The sequence below is a fragment of the Primulina huaijiensis genome, chromosome 7, assembly GCF_012295235.1.
Source record: "Primulina huaijiensis isolate GDHJ02 chromosome 7, ASM1229523v2, whole genome shotgun sequence".
NCBI lineage: Eukaryota > Viridiplantae > Streptophyta > Magnoliopsida > Lamiales > Gesneriaceae > Primulina > Primulina huaijiensis.
The window spans coordinates 812,907-831,643 of NC_133312.1; the positions used below are offsets into that span (position 1 = coordinate 812,907).

At 35.4% G+C, this 18,737-nt stretch overlaps 2 protein-coding genes across 2 annotated transcripts; both read left to right on the plus strand.

The window, feature by feature from the left end:
• Positions 1 to 351: 351 nt before the first annotated feature.
• Positions 352 to 8,490, plus strand: LOC140980578 (ABC transporter G family member 29-like). Its single transcript, XM_073446486.1, has 22 exons — positions 352 to 724; positions 809 to 1,018; positions 1,464 to 1,548; positions 1,643 to 1,802; positions 1,906 to 1,982; positions 2,089 to 2,142; positions 2,232 to 2,322; positions 2,522 to 2,823; positions 3,010 to 3,608; positions 4,258 to 4,418; positions 5,072 to 5,181; positions 5,300 to 5,453; positions 5,533 to 5,686; positions 5,765 to 5,939; positions 6,026 to 6,358; positions 6,439 to 6,729; positions 6,835 to 6,918; positions 6,996 to 7,129; positions 7,228 to 7,455; positions 7,550 to 7,721; positions 7,855 to 8,109; positions 8,191 to 8,490. Exons 1-22 carry the CDS (start codon positions 537 to 539, stop codon positions 8,461 to 8,463), a joined length of 4,290 nt encoding a protein of 1,429 aa, XP_073302587.1. The 5' UTR covers positions 352 to 536; the 3' UTR covers positions 8,464 to 8,490.
• A 3,885-nt stretch (positions 8,491 to 12,375) lies between these two features.
• Positions 12,376 to 18,725, plus strand: LOC140980189 (NADP-dependent malic enzyme, chloroplastic-like). Its single transcript, XM_073445893.1, has 20 exons — positions 12,376 to 12,629; positions 13,007 to 13,308; positions 13,993 to 14,113; positions 14,208 to 14,282; positions 14,501 to 14,652; positions 14,751 to 14,856; positions 15,023 to 15,088; positions 15,214 to 15,309; positions 15,387 to 15,458; positions 15,546 to 15,629; positions 15,737 to 15,835; positions 16,126 to 16,173; positions 16,301 to 16,354; positions 16,429 to 16,527; positions 17,093 to 17,182; positions 17,274 to 17,351; positions 17,447 to 17,521; positions 17,613 to 17,703; positions 17,917 to 18,045; positions 18,405 to 18,725. Exons 1-20 carry the CDS (start codon positions 12,600 to 12,602, stop codon positions 18,491 to 18,493), a joined length of 1,956 nt encoding a protein of 651 aa, XP_073301994.1. The 5' UTR covers positions 12,376 to 12,599; the 3' UTR covers positions 18,494 to 18,725.
• The last annotated feature ends 12 nt before the right edge of the window (positions 18,726 to 18,737 follow it).

The following is an 18,737-nucleotide window of genomic DNA, read 5'->3' on the forward strand; positions in this document are numbered from 1 at the left end:
CTTTAGCTGGTTCCTTTGTTTTCAATATTCCATCGGTAATTTTCTTATTGATATATTATCTGTTTAAACATAAAAGTTTGGATATATATGCGGTAGAAATATTTGGAAAGTTAAGCCAAAACCTCGAAAAATTGTTGGAAGGTTATGTGAAAGCATATATTATGAAATTTTATCATCCACATGAATAATAAAAATTTTAGAATTAATTTTATATTGTGATGCAAATGTCTTATAGCAATGTTCTATGTATGAACTTTAAATTTCACAATAGACAAAAACAAACTTTTCGATCGTGACAAATGAAACCAAACGAAGCCATATTTTCTTCTTGGGGGTGTCCTATGGAACACGCAACCTGAGAACAATTTTTTTGTGGACAGGAAACATTATATAAGAAAGTGTTTTCTATTGCAACAAAAACACATAAGAGGAGAAATGGAAGAGGAAAAAAACATGATTCAAGATCAAACCATGCAAGTACAAATGGAGAAGCTCTGATCGGGGAGAAGCTAGAGAAGTTGCGGCCTAGATTAGGAATGCTGCGAAAAACGAGCCTAAAATCTTTAATGCATGCGAATGACAACTCAAACAACATAGTATACAAAGAGGTTGATGCAACAAAACTAGACATGAACGATAGACAAGATTTTATCAATAGGGCTATCAAGGTTCCCGAGGAAGATAACGAGAAGTTCTTGAGAAAGATTAGGCATCGAATGAATCAGTAACTTACTACTCATCCTTGTTTACTCATTCCTCAACTCATCAAAATGTCTGAATAAATTTTTTTTGCTTTCCATTTTCTCAGAGTAGGGATTAACCTTCCCACCATAGAAGTCAGGTTCAAGAACTTAACTGTCGAGGTTGATAGCTTCATTGGTGACAGAGCACTTCCGACTCTGCCAAACGCCATCCGTAACACTGCAGAGACAGCTTTGAGTTGCTTTGGAATCAAGCTGGGTAAACGAACTAAGTTTACAATATTAAAAGACGCTTCAGGGATCATAAAACCATCAAGGTATATCTGTTTCAACTTACAAGAATCAATTCACATGACATAACATTTAAAACACATTTTCATGAAAAAAAAACATATATCTGGAAGTGCTAGAAATGAAACCAAACATCACCTAAACTTTTCTGAATGTAAAAAAAAATATATACGGTAACCAGTTTATGATTTCCTTGACTTATTATTCGGTTTTATATTTGATGATACATACTTTATCACACTGGCTATTGACTAGATGTTTGTCCCATTTCCTCTTATAAAATACATGGAAAACATCTAATTACAATGTAGTAGAGAATGTTGCGCCACAGCCCACATATAGCACAAACAATTTTTAAATCGACTACTTACAATATGTTAGAACTTATTTATGGTATGAGATTTGATCGAGCCATCTCCATTAACTATTCAACACTTACCGTTCTAACTTATATGTGTGTCATTTTTAAAGGATTACCCTTCTATTAGGACCACCATCCAGTGGAAAAACAACCCTTTTGTTAGCCCTGGCAGGCAGGTTAAATCCCAACTTAAAGGTCGGTTGTTCTGAAGTTATCAAATTCAAGACTTTTAGAGGGAAAAAAAGAAGAGATGAAAAATGAAACCCTTTCTTTTAACTATGTGGAATAGGTAAGTGGAGGAATCACTTACAACGGGCATGAATTCAAAGAATTTGTCCCTCAGAAGACATCCGCATACGTTAGCCAGAACGATATTCATGTCGCAGAGATGACGGTAGCAGAAATACTAGATTTCTCTGCCAGGTGCCAAGGGGTTGGATCTCGATATGGTATTTATATTCTCTTTTACAAGCTATGCAGGATATGTCAACTATCATGTAACTAAAATGCACCAAGTACCTTATCGTTTTTAACTTCTCTGAGTATCTTTAGAACTCTTGGAGGAGGTTGCAAGAAGGGAAAAAGAAGCAGGTATTATCCCAGATGCGGAGGTTGATCTTTTTATGAAGGTAGAACAGGATGATTCGATGTATTTAGATAATAAAATGTCATCATTATCGAATGCACAGGAGTTCGACTTTTATCTTTTTAAACTTTGTGGTGTTGTTTCGTAAGGCAACTGCACTGGAAGGAGCTGAGAGCAGTCTTATTACTGACTACATACTCAAGGTAAGATGAGAAACAGCAGGCAACTTAAAGTAATTTAAAAAAGATGGCTTCCTACCATTGGCATCAATGATAAATTCTTAAATGTACAGATATTGGGACTTGATCAATGTCGGGACACGATTGTTGGGAATCAAATGAGACGTGGAATTTCTGGAGGCCAAAAAAAGCGTCTGACAACAGGTTTTCTGCCCGGATGAATTAATAATGTAGAGGACTGTGAAGGACTAAATGAATATCTATAGAACGTCTAGCAGAAAATCCGAACAAGCAAATACATAAGTTTTTGAAACAATGAAACAAGAATTATGCAGGTCACACAGTGCTAGCTTCGCTGCAAACTATTAGCTCCCAGTGAATATTCTTACCTTGATTGATGCAGGAGAGATGATTGTTGGACCATTCAAATCGCTATTTATGGATGAAATAACAACGGGCCTAGACAGCTCAACAGCATTTCAGGTCATCAAGTGTATGCAACAATTTGCACACTTCACAGAGGCTACCATCTTGATGTCCCTCCTCCAGCCAGCTCCAGAAATATTTGACCTCTTCGATGATATAATCCTGTTATCAGAAGGCCAGATCGCCTACAATGGCCCAAGAAAAGAAGTACTCGAGTTCTTTGAGAGCTGTGGGTTCAAGTGTCCAGAGAGAAAGGGGATTGCAGAATTCCTACAAGAGGTAAAAAAATGGTAATTGGTTAAGTTATCATCTATAATATGCAAGGAAACACGATACTTAAGTGGTCCAACCAGTAGATTATAAACCACGCAGGAAGTATTTAGTCAGTAAAAGTGTTCTTCTCAAAGCCAACTTTGACTTCAGGAATCGAAGAAAGCAATTGTAAAAATCCAAGTGATAATGCAGGTGACATCAAGAAAAGACCAGGAACAATATTGGGCAGACAAAAGCAAGTCATACAGATACATTTCAGTCAGCGAATTCGCCAAAATGTTCAATGATTTTCGCACGGGTCTGGAGCTTCAAGATGAACTATTAGGCCTTTACGACAAGAACAAAAGCCACAAAGCAGCCCTGGTTCGTAAAAAGTATTTAGTCAGTAAAAGTGTTCTTATCAAAGCCAACTTTGACAAGGAATGGCTTTTGATAAAACGGAACTCCTTCTTCTACATTTTCAAAACTGTCCAAATTGTATTTGTTGCAATAGTTACATCAACCGTGTTCTTGAGGAGCGAATTACACACTCGGAATGAAGACGACGCTGCTGTGTATATTGGTGCACTAGCGTTTTGCATGATCAATAATGCCTTCAATGGTTATGTAGAAATCTCACTCACCATGGAAAGACTTCCAGTATTCTATAAGCACAGGGACCTACTTTTTCATCCACCTTGGGTTTTCACTTTGCCAACCTTTCTGCTAAGAATACCAATATCCATGTTAGAGTCTGTTGTCTGGATGATCATAACATACTATACCATCGGATTTGCCCTCGAAGCAAGCAGGTAAACAGAAATATTTTTTCGCACGTTCTTTCTGAGAGATTGAAAAAGAGTTTTCCACGGAACTAATAAACTATTTATATTTGATCTCAAATGGTAAAAGGATTCCAACAAACACAAACTTCAAGTTGAAGCATATACCGTTGAGACTATTTCACAGTTCAAAACATATAAAGAAACCAACTCAATCATGAAGTTCACTATTTTGTAGAGAACAAAATCCGGAATGTTTTAACTTTATTAGCTTGATTGTTAAAATGGATCGTCATATTATTGTATTCGGTAAGTAATTCATATTAAGTTTATTCTGACTGATTTTGTTGTATAGACTCACTATTTAGCTTATTTCCTTTCATATTATAGTTGGGTGGCCAAGATTGAGTTGTCTTGAACTTGTTTTTTGTGCTCGTAAGGACCGGCGGCATAGTTCATATCTCGATTATCTCATATCGACAAACATGGTATAATGAGGCATCGCATCAAAACACCTCTGACTATCTGATTCCAATCTAGACATTGAACACAAACCTTAAAGAAAGCTAAATTGTGTTGACTTTATACCCATAATTTGTTTAATACACTTTCCTTCATAAATAGAGTTTTTATTGTGGAAAGACACAGATGACCAAGAATTAAATTATCTTTTTCTCAGGTTTTTCAAGCAACTCCTGTGGGTATTTTTTATTCAACAAATGGCTGCAGGGTTGTTTAGGCTCATTGCAGGAGTATGCAGGACAATGATAATCTCAAAGACTGGCGGATCTCTTGCTCTTCTATCCGTGTTTCTTTTTGGCGGCTTTATTCTTCCTAGAGGTTTGTTCGACCACTTTACAACGTAATGAATTACGTACGTGAAAAGTAGATCAAAACGCAGATAAATTGTGAACAAAAACCAAACGCTTATAATTATCTCTGCTGAGATAATAACAACCCAGACCTGGTGTTTGGCTATTATTCGCTCTAAAAGCTCTCATTTGTATCATTATTACATGTTATAACATCTGAAAAATTGACATATACTTGGTTTTATAACTGGTGTCAAAGCTAATATCAAGTGTTCGATATTTATGACCTACAAGTAGGTGCAATAGCTGAGAGGAGGATCGTTAGGAAGTAATATTACCCTGCTGAGAAAACAATCGAAACATAACTTTTTGTATATGTTAAAACATTTTTGTTGCTTCTTCTAAAGTTGCAAGGATCTATATTACCAATTTAGGGGCTAACCGCTAATTAACTTTGCCACGATGGTCAGAGGACAAGACATCTAAGACTTGCAATGCTTTCACGCACATGAAATTAAAAATTGAGATTTGGACTACTAACAGGCAACACATAAAACTAGCAGTATCATGCAATATCCAAGCTGATCACTTGTCATTTTATGTTCACGCATGTTCTTATTTTCCTATTCTTTTTATCACTAAGTTATGTTTTGGATTCACATAAATAAACACTGCCTGCAGATAACATTCCAATCTGGTGGAGGTGGGGTTACTGGGTGTCTCCCCTGAGCTACGGATTTAACGCAGTCACCGTGAACGAGATGTTCGCTTCAAGATGGATGAACAAACTGGTACGAACGATGGTTACATTCCTTTTTTTTGTGTGTGATTTATCATATCTTATAATGTCAAGCATAAAGCAATAAGGTGAAGTGTGTATCTTGTTTAAATATTTGGTCTCATTTACAGGCCTCGGACAATGTTACAAGATTAGGAGTGGCAGTGCTAAATAAATTTGACATATTCCCCGAAGAAAAATGGTATTGGATTGGCATTGCAGCCCTCTTGGGGTTTACAGTTCTCTTTAATGTATTATTCACTTTTGCTCTGGTGCACCTCAACCGTAAGTTTACAGCTCCGATTGCCATAAGCAGTCTTAGAATTCACGTCACTATGACACCTAATATCACTCGGTATGACAGCCTTCCAAAACCAACAAGCTACAATTTTCAAAGACCAAGCATTGACAAAGGGAATGTACCAGGAAAAGAATAACAAAACACTAAAACTTGGACTTGCAGAAAAGAAAAAAGAATCATTCCCCCAACCTTTGTCAGTTTTAAACGGAAACAACACAGATATTAATCGTTCGAATGAATCAATGATTTGTCAAAATTTTCATACTCACTCATATTTTTCATAACTTTTTCACAAAGATATGTCAATGCAAGGGATGAGCAACCAATCCAATGTCAATGGGAATAATAAAAATGAAAATTTTAGCTTCGATGACACAAGATGTACTGCAACTCAGAGAGGAATGGTTCTTTCCTTTACACCATTGTGCATGTCCTTTGACAATGTAAACTACTTTGTGGAGATTCCCTCAGTAAGAATTAACATCTTTCTCATTCATTCTTGTTTTGCCAAGTAAAATATAGGGTCTGATACATCAAGTTTATCCATTTTCCGTAGGAAATGAAAGAAAAAGGAGCAACTGGAGAGAAACTCCAATTACTTTGTGGATTAACTGGTGCATTTAGGCCAGGAGTTTTGACCGCATTAATGGGAGTAAGTGGAGCTGGAAAAACTACGTTAATGGATGTTCTAGCAGGAAGAAAAACACGGGGTTATATTGAAGGTGATATTAAAATATCTGGATTCCCCCAAAAACAAGAAACCTTTGCCAGAATTTCAGGATACTGTGAGCAAAATGACATCCACTCACCTCAAGTGACAGTACTTGAATCTTTGATCTTTTCAGCTTCTCTTCGGCTCCCTAAAGAAGTCAGGAAGGAAGAAAAAATGGCAAGAACTTTTCTTCTGTAAAACATATATTTATTTAATTAATCACTAAATCACATAATTTAGTGAAAAAAATTTGGCAGATCTTTGTAGCTGAAGTGATGCACCTGGTCGAACTGGATGATCTCGGAGAGGCCATAGTAGGGATTCAAGGAATTTCTGGATTGTCAACCGAACAAAGAAAGAGATTGACCATAGCGGTTGAACTTGTTGCTAATCCTTCCATCATATTCATGGATGAACCAACTACTGGTTTAGATGCAAGAGCTGCAGCTATCATAATGAGAACTGTGAGAAAGACTGTAGACACAGGAAGAACAGTTGTTTGTACGATACATCAGCCTGCCATTGATATCTTCGAAGCCTTTGACGAGGTAGAAATACAAAATTTAGATCTTTCAGCTTCCTCGCATGTCAGAGACAATCTTCTATTTATACCTCATTGTTACTCTTAAAAAAATCGTGTCACTATGCATCAGCTGCTTCTCCTGAAAAAAGGCGGCAAGATGATATATGCGGGACCACTGGGGAGAAACTCACAAGAAATCGTCGATTATTTTGAGGTACGGCATGCTCCAGATATGTTTCTTGTACACATTATGAGGATGTTAAGCAAATCAAACCTTCTATACAAACACAGGCAATTCCTGGAGTTCCAAAAATTGATGACAAATGTAATCCAGCCACGTGGATGCTCGATGTTAGCTCAGTTGCAACAGAACACCGTCTTGGTATTGATTTTGGAGAGCACTACAAAACAACAACATTGTACTCGTAAGTAAAGAGTAAAGACAAACCTCTCCCCGGGGTTTTTCCCATTCAATAATTTTTGGGTATTATCCTGATACATACTCGATCGTCTTGTTTCCCAGGCAAAATGAGGCTCAAGTGAAACAGTTGAGAATTCCAAATCCTGGGGCCAAAGACGTGCACTTTCCTACCCAGTACTCTCTGTCCACATGGGAACAATTTAAAACTTGCCTATGGAAGCAAAAATTGTCTTATTGGAGAAACCCTGATTATAATCTTTCGAGATACTTTTTCACTTTGATTACTGCGCTAATGTTTGGAACAATATTCTGGAATGTAGGCACGAAAAGGTACATATCTATTTCAACAGCGTCTTCAAGAAAATACGGTGACAGAACTTGGCAACCATATCCTAATTCTTGCTTTCTAATTTTTATATTCTAGGGAAACCGACAGTGATATTATAACAGTTACTGGAGCCATGTACGTTTCGGTTCTTTTCATTGGAATTAACAATTGTGGCACCGTGCAGCCAGTAATAGCAACTGAGAGACCAGTGTTCTACAGAGAGAGAGCCGCGGGAATGTACTCAGCGTTACCATATGCAATGGCACAGGTTATTTATCATTAGATCATTTTTTGGATTAATTCAGAAAGTTAAACTTCAAAATGCCACCATATGGAATATGGTTATAATAATTGTTAAGCTGTTAACTCTACCAACATTTCTTCGGTTACATCGCATGCAGGTCGTGACAGAAATACCTTACGTACTTCTCCAAACTTCTTATTACACACTTTTGGTGTACACCATGATGAGCTTCGAATGGAAAGCTGTTAAGTTCTTCTGGTTTTTCTTCGTGACCTTCTTTTCACTTCTCTACTACACATATTACGGAATGATGACAGTATCTATCACACCTAACCTACAAGTGGCAGCAGTCTTTGCAACTTCCTTCTACTATCTGTTCAATTTATTCTCCGGTTTCTTCATCCCCATGCCAGTAAGTAAACTTCATACATGTACACTGATTTCTACAAATGTTATTCACAAAGTCCTAACTTTTTCCACCTTGAAATCACAGAGGATACCCAAGTGGTGGATTTGGTATTACTGGATTTGCCCAATGGCTTGGACAGTGTACGGGTTGATTGTATCCCAGTATGGTGATGTGGAGGACACTATAGGAGTATTGGGGGCGTCTAGCAAACCAATGGTGAAAACATACATTAAAAACCATTTTGGGTACAATCTAAACTTCATGGGACCAGTTGCATTAATATTGGTTGGTTTCACTTTCTTCTTTGCCTTCATGTATGCGTATTGCATCAAGACTTTCAATTTCCAAAAAAGGTAGATGTTATGATAGGGCGAAAGTACTTGTGATATGGTTTCACAAGCAAGCTCCTATCCTTCTGTGATTGTATGAAAACTAATACATTCGTCCACATAACGCAGCTTTGAGCTTTTAAAGATCGGATTTTTTCCTCGTAAGCTTCACTTTCCAAAACTTCACCTCGTTAACAGGAAACGTAAATTCTTATACAAGCTTCTGCGCACATTGTTGATTGTTGGGTCTACTCAATATCTCGATTTGGAGAAAAAGACTCGTAAATTGTAATTGAGGTAAGATGTGTGTCGATTGAGAAGAAAAAAAAAAGAGAGAATTAATTAAGTTAAAAAGTTTAATAGTATTTAATGTAATAATCAAAAATCAACTCTTTTTTTAAAAAAAAATCTTTCTTTTTTAAAAAAAAAAAAATCAGAGTCCTTATTTTTTAAATACTTTCTATTTCAGTCCTATTTTTTTGACTGACCCACCTGTTCATATAGCAATTATAACTGCTTCCAACTAATTTCCATGCCAAATAAATTTCGAACAGTAGGCAGGCAAAGCTACTAATCAAGGGTTTTCACCAGTAACACACTCAAATCCGGCCAAAATATAGCAAATTGTTAACCAGTCTGACGGACAAATCGGAGCTTACATCCAAAAATAAATAATTAATAAACACGAAATTCCTCCGAAATCATCTTCATATTCTGGAAAACCGTTCCACAGCTGTAAAGGAGCAGCTCATCCATCCATACGCACGTCGTCACGACACTATTCCGGATCCGGCTGATTTTGCACGACGGTGTACAATATCTAGGCTTGAATCTGGGCCCATAAATTATGGGCTTCAATCGTCCTTGGCCCGACAGGCCTTCATTGGGCTGCGTGATTCAGAAATATCAGAAACTATCTCAAAACCAGTACACAAAATTCATAACGCAACACATGTGCTTCGATCGTTAATAAAAAAATAATACATAAAATCAAGACATAGTCTTAATTTTATTTAAAATATATAATTAAAATTCCATAACTTTGAATATAGGCCCCGGAATCCACTTTTTATTGGTAATAATGTAACATAATTAGTTTGTTGGGTTGTCCTCTGTCTTTATTATGGGGAGAGTGTCTAATTTAATTAATTTTCAGTCTATTTTATATTATTTTTCTTAATTACTACATCTTCCTCTCTACACTAAGACATAGTTTGATACACAAAATATGATAAGTATGAGATATATAATATAAAGATAAATATGATGGTAAGATAATATGTTGAATGCTTGGTATGATTTTAACAATTGTGATTAAATTTATATATTGGATTGTAATGACAAAATTAACATTACCATNATTATTGACGAAATTTCGAAATATCTCAAGTTTAATAAATAGTATAAATTAATTTTAATATTAACTATTTAGTTTTAAATTTTAATAAAAAATATATTTTTAAATTTTAATAAATTATGTATGTCGTAACACAATATCAATAACAATTTTTTCGAAGGAATATCTAAAACTAATTTAAATCTCAATGCTTGGGAAATTGGGACAATAATGTCATTTCACAGAATTTATTATTTATCATGAAGATATCTCTATACATTATAGGGATGTCTTCTCCATAGTGGCCCAGCATTATCACGGGCATATCTAATTTTTATGGGCTGTTAAAAAATGAACCAAACATGGTCTGAATGATGATAACTTATTAATCATTTAGTTATCAAGTGTACTAAACTATGTCTAATTATGTTGAGTAGTTAATTTCTTGTTTGTTTGGTGTATCTTTTGTATTTTCTAATATAGGGTTCCAGTTAATAGTAGTGTCAGGTGTGAAACTATAAATTTTATCAGTATTTTAACTATTATTAACATTATTTCTTTTTTTTTAAAAAAATATATTTGACTTTGATACTTTCTTTCACAATGATTTAGTAAATTGAAATTTAAATATTTTACTAAATAATTAATTAAGCACTTGTTATTATTTTTGTTGGTTGGTTGGTCTCACCTACGCCTGGAGATGTATATCGCCTCACAACCCAACTTTTCCAGGACATTGATGATGAAATTGAATGGTGACGGATTATACAATACAATGTCTTAAAAGTGACAGCTGAAATCATTTTGCAAATAAAATAATATTTTTTTTCCTTGAAATAAATCAATACAATGTTTGTGCATGGATATCGACTTCATTTTAATTACCTAAAATACATAACAAATTTTTTTTTATGTCTTTATATAATTAATTAAATATTCTTCGAATTGTTAATTTCGTGTAATATGGTAAAGCCAATTTTCGTTGAAAAAAAAAAATTAGTTGGAATTGGTGGGTTTAATCTAAAGTTCGAACGGTCCCAACCACCAAACGTGATGTTTTGAATTTTGTTTCCAAACAAAGTCTAACACTCCTAAAGGTGCAATTACATCAAGTAATTGTCATTTAGATATGTAAAAAATAAAAAATAATAATTATGCTCAAAGAATATCGAGTTGGTAGAGTAGTGAACATTTGTGTAATAGTCATGAGTTGAATTTTTCCTACCAACATTTTTCATACGGGTCATTAAAAAAACTAATTATTTATTGAAATTTAGAAAATAAATGTTCCACATATGTCATAAAAAGAAAATCAAGAAGCATCAATTTTCCAGCATTTATTTAACTTCACTACATATTATAAGAGTAAGGGTCATGCACAGTGAAGCTCACTAATTCTTTTATTTATTTTTTAAAAAAATTTGTGAACGATCAAAAAATAGAAAAAATGATTTAAAAATCGAAAAAATTATTGTCAAAAATAACAATAACCAAAAATACATATTATTTTCCAAAATTTATTGTCAATAATAAGATCAAATATATCCTTAGTCTTATTATTATTTTGGTGTGCAGCATATTATTGTTTTTATTCCCTCGTTTTCTTTACCTTTCGCTTTCAAATAAATATTCACCAACAAAGCTCTAAGAATACGTACATTGGTTTCAACTCTTAAAACTCACAAGAAAACAACAAAATTTGGGCAGATGTAGCCTTGTTGTGGGAGATTCAGATAGCCATGGTATATGTGGGAAATAAAGACAAATGGTGATGCATATTTCAAGAAAATGGGACACCCCACCCCATATATCCCACTTTTTTCAATGGAATTTTGAAATATTTTCATAATAAGATGCACTTCTGTGAAAATAGGTAAATTCCTACATATTTCCTATGTTTTCGATATTTCGTTGATAATTTTGTTGATATATTATCTGTTTAGACATAAAAGTTCGGATATATATACGATTGGAATCTTTGGAAAATTAACCCAAAACCTCGAAAAATTGTTGGAAAATTATCTGAAAACATATATTATGAAATTTTATCATCCACGTGAATATTAGAATTAATTTTATATTATGATACAAATATCTTATAACAATGTTGTAAAAACTTTAAATTTAAACAACTCGTCCACCGTGACTGATGTAACCAAACCAAGCCNTATATATATATATATATGTGTGTGTGTGTGTGTGTGTGTGTGTTGTTTTCTCAAGTAAAATCCAAAACTAACACATCCTTAAAATCTCCCACCAACCTCAGATAAAAACTAAAGTTTTTTGCTTTGTTTATTTACGGCACAATCCAACCATACAGATGTCGGCACAAATAAAATAAAAAAAGTTCATGGATTTCATTTTTGAATCCATTAATTATAATTTAAAATCGAAAATTTCGATGTTTATTTCCTCAATCCATGTATAAATATTTTTGAATTTAACTAAAAATCACATGAAAATTCTAGTTTTCAAGTATTTGATGATAGCGACAAACATATACACCGCCGACTCCAAAACCACATGTAAAGTTTAATCAAACACACCGTATTAATTAAACACTAATTAATTAAATCATTAAAGAAACCAATAAAATTTGCAAAAGAACAGTCAGAGATCTGATATAAATGCGAACTTCAAAGGACAAGTAAGAGAGAGGTAGAGAGGAAACCGGTGCGCAGCAGATCCCATAAGAAGGAAGCCATTGTTGCCATTTTTCCTTCCCTTTTCCCTCTCTTCTCTCGCCTGCTTTCTCGTTACGCTGTCTCAAGAACACAGCAAGCACATCGGAAGAAAAGACTCTACCTTTCGTGCTATTTGCCACCATGTTTTCATTAAATGGAAGCAGTTTACTGGTAATCCAAACCATTTTTAAAAAAAATATTTGTACCTGTCTCGAATCAATCATATGCATTTGAAATGATTTGTTCTTTTTAATTCTGGTTTCATTGTTCTGAAATTGCCAGTCTTACTCCTGTTTGAGCTTTTCGAAGTTTTCTTTTTCTTCATATTTTATGTCTGATTCGGAATTCGAAAAAGCAGAATAACCCATTGCATGAATCTTGATTGAGGAAGTACCCTCAAAGACAAAAAGACAAATCTTTTTTTTTTTCCCAGGAAATCCGTGTTCAGCTATTTTTATTTGATTGAAGACCCGTTTTATTAGTATTTTTTTATTTCTCGAATCTAATTATGATTGGTGTATTTTTTTTCAATATTTATGTTTGTGCAGAATAATTCGATTTCCGGGTTGTATTTGAGCTCGACAAATTCTACACAGCGAAGGGCTGCGGCAACTCCGGTGTTGGTGGCTGCCGTTAGCTCAAATGGCAGACCAGGTGATCGAAACGCCACCGTTTTGATGGAAAATATGCTGAAGGAAATGAGGGAAACTAGTCCCTTATCGCCAACACCATCGCCTGTGATTGAAGAGGAATCTAAATCCACCGTCGGTGGCGGTGTTGAGGACGTGTACGGTGAGGATAGCGCCACGGAGTATCAGTTCATCACCCCCTGGACTGTCACTGTTGCCAGGTTATAGAAGATCTCGTTATCGTTGTCTTGATGTTGCTTGTTATTATTTTGTATTGCCGGGAGTTTAGATGATTTCTATGTTTTTTGTACGAGTTTATTATCTCATTTTTTCTGTTTTTCTATACATCTTCACGTGTAACTTAACATAGATGGTAAAATTAATTCCTTTTTGTAGAGGTCAGGGCAGTGTCCGGGGAGGCTCTGTGTCGTAATTTTCTGATTTTTTTCTTGGGTTGAGGGGTTGGCGAAATTTGCATTCATAGAAAAGTTTCACATAAAAACATTGAGAACATGGTGATTGCATTCCTTATGGTCATCTATGTGTGTCTTTTGTGCTTGATAATTATGTAATTTAGTTGTTTATAGGCAAGTGGGGGACATGGAAGGTTTAATTCGGTACTTTCTAGTTAGTATTACTTTTCTGCTATCACCATCCTCATTCGATGAACTTTATCGTTTTAATACGTTATATGAAACAACAAGATCAACTACATTAATCTGATTTATGATTATTAAATGTTCATAAAATAATCCACAATAATTTGATAACTATAGTCTATGCGAGTGCAAAGATGAGGGTAATCGTGTTTCATATTTTATTATTCGCTTGAGAACTTCGGTCTGAATATATTTTCTTGTATCAACTGTAGCATTCCTTTCTATATCCTCTTTTTCATGTTGCAGTGGGTATCCATTGTTGCGCGATCCTCGCTACAACAAAGGCCTTGCCTTCACTGAAAAAGAGAGGGATGCTCACTTTTTACGTGGTCTTCTTCCTCCGGTGCCTATTACCCAAGACCTGCAGGTCATTGTTTGAGAAACTCCATCCTTCATAATTTCTTTTCACTAACCCTGAAATAAGCTTTCTTAGCATAGTTTTGTGCCATTCTGTCAAACAGGTTAAAAAAATGATGCACAATATGCGCCAATATCAAGTTCCACTCCAAAGGTACATGGCCATGATGGATCTTCAGGTAATTACTAAGTTTTTTCCCCTTGTTTCTTAGTTTTACTTCATTGTGAAATCCATAAACTTGTGTTCTTTTTAACATTTGATGGCTATGAACAGGCAAGTAGGTTTTTCCTCATTTCAGGAAAGAAATGAAAGATTATTCTACATTTCTGTGTAGTCTATAAACTTGTGTTCTTTTCATTGTTTGACGGCTATGACCTAGTTTTTTCCTCATTTCAGGAAAGAAATGAAAGGTTGTTCTACAAGCTTCTCATTGAAAATGTGGAGGAGCTACTCCCAGTCGTCTATACTCCTACCGTAGGTGAAGCATGCCAAAAGTACGGGAGTATCTTCAGGCAACCGCAGGGTCTTTTCATCAGTTTGAAAGAAAAGTATGTTTGATCCCAGTGATACAATGTTTTTGCTGGATCGGTAGCTGAAAGAATCTCTTTTCACTTGTTAAAACTGATTTGTGGTAGTATTTTTGCAGGGGTAGAATTCTTGAAGTTTTGAAAAATTGGCCCGAGAAGAAGATTCAAGTTATTGTGGTGACAGATGGTGAGCGGATTTTGGGGCTTGGTGACCTTGGCTGCCAGGTGAACGAATCTGTACTTATAAATTTCTTTTCCTGTTATTATTTTCATCACAAGCATCAATCAAGAAGCCAAAAACTTGAGTATCCAATATTTACTCCTTGTACGTGTATTCTTTTTTTAGCATGGACATGATATGCTTTGGTTCTTAGATCTTATCACGTTACAGGGAATGGGGATACCTGTAGGAAAGCTTTCCTTGTATGCAGCTCTTGGAGGTATTCGTCCTTCTGCTGTAAGTTGTAACGAGACTGCTCTCACCAGCTTGATAAATGGCTCACACTTCATTTTTTGGTCATTTAAAATAACTTGAAACTCTTGGAGAATGAACCCAAAATTTAAATGTTTTATTCATTCCAGTGCTTGCCTGTGACCATTGATGTGGGGACGAACAACGAGCAGTTATTAAATGATGAATTTTATATTGGGCTTCGACAAAGACGAGCAACTGGGCAGGTTAATAATCCGTTACTGTGAATTATATAACCTTAGAGGTAATAAAAATTTGTCAATCAAAAGTTCGCTGTCACCAGGAATATTCAGAGCTTTTGCATGAGTTTATGTCAGCAGTCAAGCAGAATTACGGGGAAAAAGTCCTTGTTCAGGTTATTCATTTTTCATGATATAAAAGTTGTGTGTGCTCCATATTTCTGTTTTTCCTTTTCCCAACACAATCTATACTCGGCTCACAGTTTGAAGATTTTGCGAATCACAATGCTTTTGATCTTCTTGCCAAGTATGGAACTACACATCTTGTGTTCAACGATGATATTCAGGTAAATGTACAGTGTCTTTATATATTTTTTAATAAACATATGAGGTATTTGCTCCCTCTTGTATTGTGCTGTTGTTATTAATTTTGACTCGTTTTCCTTTGTGCCAGGGAACGGCATCTGTTGTCCTTGCAGGACTCATGGCAGCTTTGAATTTAGTTGGGGGAACCTTGGCAGATCATAAATTTTTATTTCTTGGAGCTGGAGAGGTGCATTTTCATTACTTATCTTTGAAGGTTTTCTTGTTATTTTTAGAAGTATAGTACGTGGACTGTGAAGTCATATCTTATATATTTGATTTGCATGCTAATATAATTTCTCAATTTCTTTGAATCCATTTTGCACTTTATGCGTTCTAGTTCATGTGCACTTGAAGTCATCTTGCACAGCCAGATCTTTGTTTCAAATAACTGACGAATGGCTTGTTGAAATAAATTTTAAATATTTGTACATCTATTTATATCCATGTGTGATTTTTTTTCTTATGTTACTATTGCAGGCTGGCACTGGTATTGCAGAACTCATAGCTCTTGAGATATCAAAACAGGTTTAAGAATGATAACCATCTCCATCATTAGAATGATTTTTGTTTTGTTCTTCTTCTTTGCTCAAATTCGAATGGAGAGAGTTTTTCTGAATCTCATAGTTTAGCTTACTGTTTCTATGTTATGCAGACTGGTGTTCCTTTGGAAGAGACTCGCAAGAATATTTGGCTTGTGGATTCAAAGGTGTGGAGAATAAGTTATTTTATGGTTCCTCCCTTCATGTTTTATTCTTAAGCATCCATGATTTTTCTTTCTAGGGGTTGATTGTTAGGTCTCGCCTCGATTCGCTTCAACATTTTAAGAGGCCATGGGCTCACGAACATGAACCCGTCAATACTTTATTAGATGCTGTGAAGGTTTGAACTCTCTTTATGCCTTTTTGTATGTGTTTGCGAGCAGCAGCCGAAGGAACGAATTGGTGTCACGATTTTGACTGAATCTAAAATTCTTTGTCAAATGTATGTGTTTTATTGGGAGTGAATAGGGTTGAAAGTCCCATTTTTTATCTCAAAATGTGCTAACAACTCCGTAATACACATCCCACAATGGATACGTGTTAATTGTTATATAAGACTACACATAGGGCTCTTCTAGCAACTTAGGTTTACCATTTTCTTTAAGTGACGTTGACTACTATTAAGCTAATTGTCTAGAGCCTAGCATGTGTGGTCCTGGAACCCAACATGCTCCCATCCAACTTCTATTGGGCCAAAGTGGACCCAACTAGGTAGAAAGCCCAAGCAGAAAGTTTTAAAGTATTTTATTTTTATAAATTGTAAAGTTCGCATTAAAATGTCTCGTTCTCCAAAGTTGAGGATCTGCCCCTATTGCTGGTGTGTATGTACATGCATGAAAACTAGCATTTATGCATGAGCAACTATGTTGCAAAATGTGGTCTACTGATCGATCTCAGTTTTTCAGACTATCAAACCAACAGTATTAATAGGATCATCTGGAGCAGGAAGAACCTTTACACAAGAAGTGATCCAGGCAATGGCAACCTTGAACGAGGTTCCTCTCAGACTCACAATATAATATCTTTAATTGCTAGGTAGCAAATGTTCTCTCAACTAACTTAAACTCCCATCTGTTTCGCAATCAGAAACCTGTTATCCTTGCCCTCTCGAATCCAACTTCACAATCGGAATGTACTGCAGAAGAAGCATATAAATGGAGTCAGGTAACTTCACTATCTTTTTAGTTAATACCCACTGATTCAACATTTGTGTCATCTGTAACCAAACTTTTGTTCTCTCACGCACATAATGTTTTCAGGGTCGAGCTGTTTTTGCTAGCGGGAGCCCATTTGCTGCCATTGAATATAACGGGAAAGTTTATGTATCTGGCCAGGTTTGTTTTATTCATCTCTCCTCTATGCTCTAATATGCGCTATGACACTTGGATGCTTTTGCTCTGAATTGGTAAAAATCGTAATGTTCAGGCAAATAATGCGTATATCTTTCCTGGATTTGGGCTTGGATTGATAATTTCTGGTGCGATACGAGTTCACGACGATATGCTGCTAGCTGCCTGTAAGTAACTGATGATAATATAAAGTTAGGGATACCCAGTGGAGGATCTGCTTGCCAACCTCAAATTTTAAAAAAAAATCTTTGAACACTCTTTAATTTTCCACAAAAAATTAGTGTCTCCCTCAGCTAAACTTCTTGTTGTCAAAGAATAACCAACTTTTTCGTGTGGCTCGAGTTATGGGTTTAACATCATGTTTTTTTCCCTTGAAACAGCGGAAGCATTAGCAGCACAAGTCAGCCAAGAAAACCTGGATAATGGTCTTATATACCCACCTTTTGCGAATATAAGAAAGATTTCCGCCAAGATTGCGGCCAATGTAGCAGCTAAAGCATATGAACTCGGTAACAACTTAACTCTTTTGTATAAAACTTGTCATAAATTGCATCTACATTCCTTTAGGGTTAGACATTATGTGCTCGAACTTTCATTATCAAGATCATTTTGGACAAGTCTATCCCGGTGAGTTTTCATTGATCATAAAAAAATTTCTGAGGGATGCATGCTATCTATGCCACGTGTTAAATTTTGTCCTTTTACAGTCCTACTTCTATCACTATAGTTTCACCCTTTCTAAGTCAAATTTTTGGGTTCAATACTGTGTGGGGTTGTTTTAATTTGGTAAAAGAGTAGTCTATGGATTATAATCTGTAAAACATGCTCTGTACTTGAATGCACGCCTAAAGTTTTCTTTTGTTTGAAGGTTTGGCCACCCGCCTACCGCAGCCAGAAAACCTGGTAGCATATGCGGAAAGCTGTATGTACAGCCCCAACTACCGTAACTACCGCTAAAAAACTATCACAAGATAATAATACTATATAGCATTAGTTGTCATATTTCGTGCCATTCACCATTTGTCCAATGTTTTCCAATTGTTGTCTTCGATGCCTAACATACTAGGAGTACATGCACGGGCAAGTAACATGTAAGCGTAGAATGTGTTGTAGCAGCAGACTGAAACAAAATAAGATCCGAACTTATGTTGTCGTAAACGTGAAATGTATTGTTTTAAAATTGACTCGACTTCATTGTGTT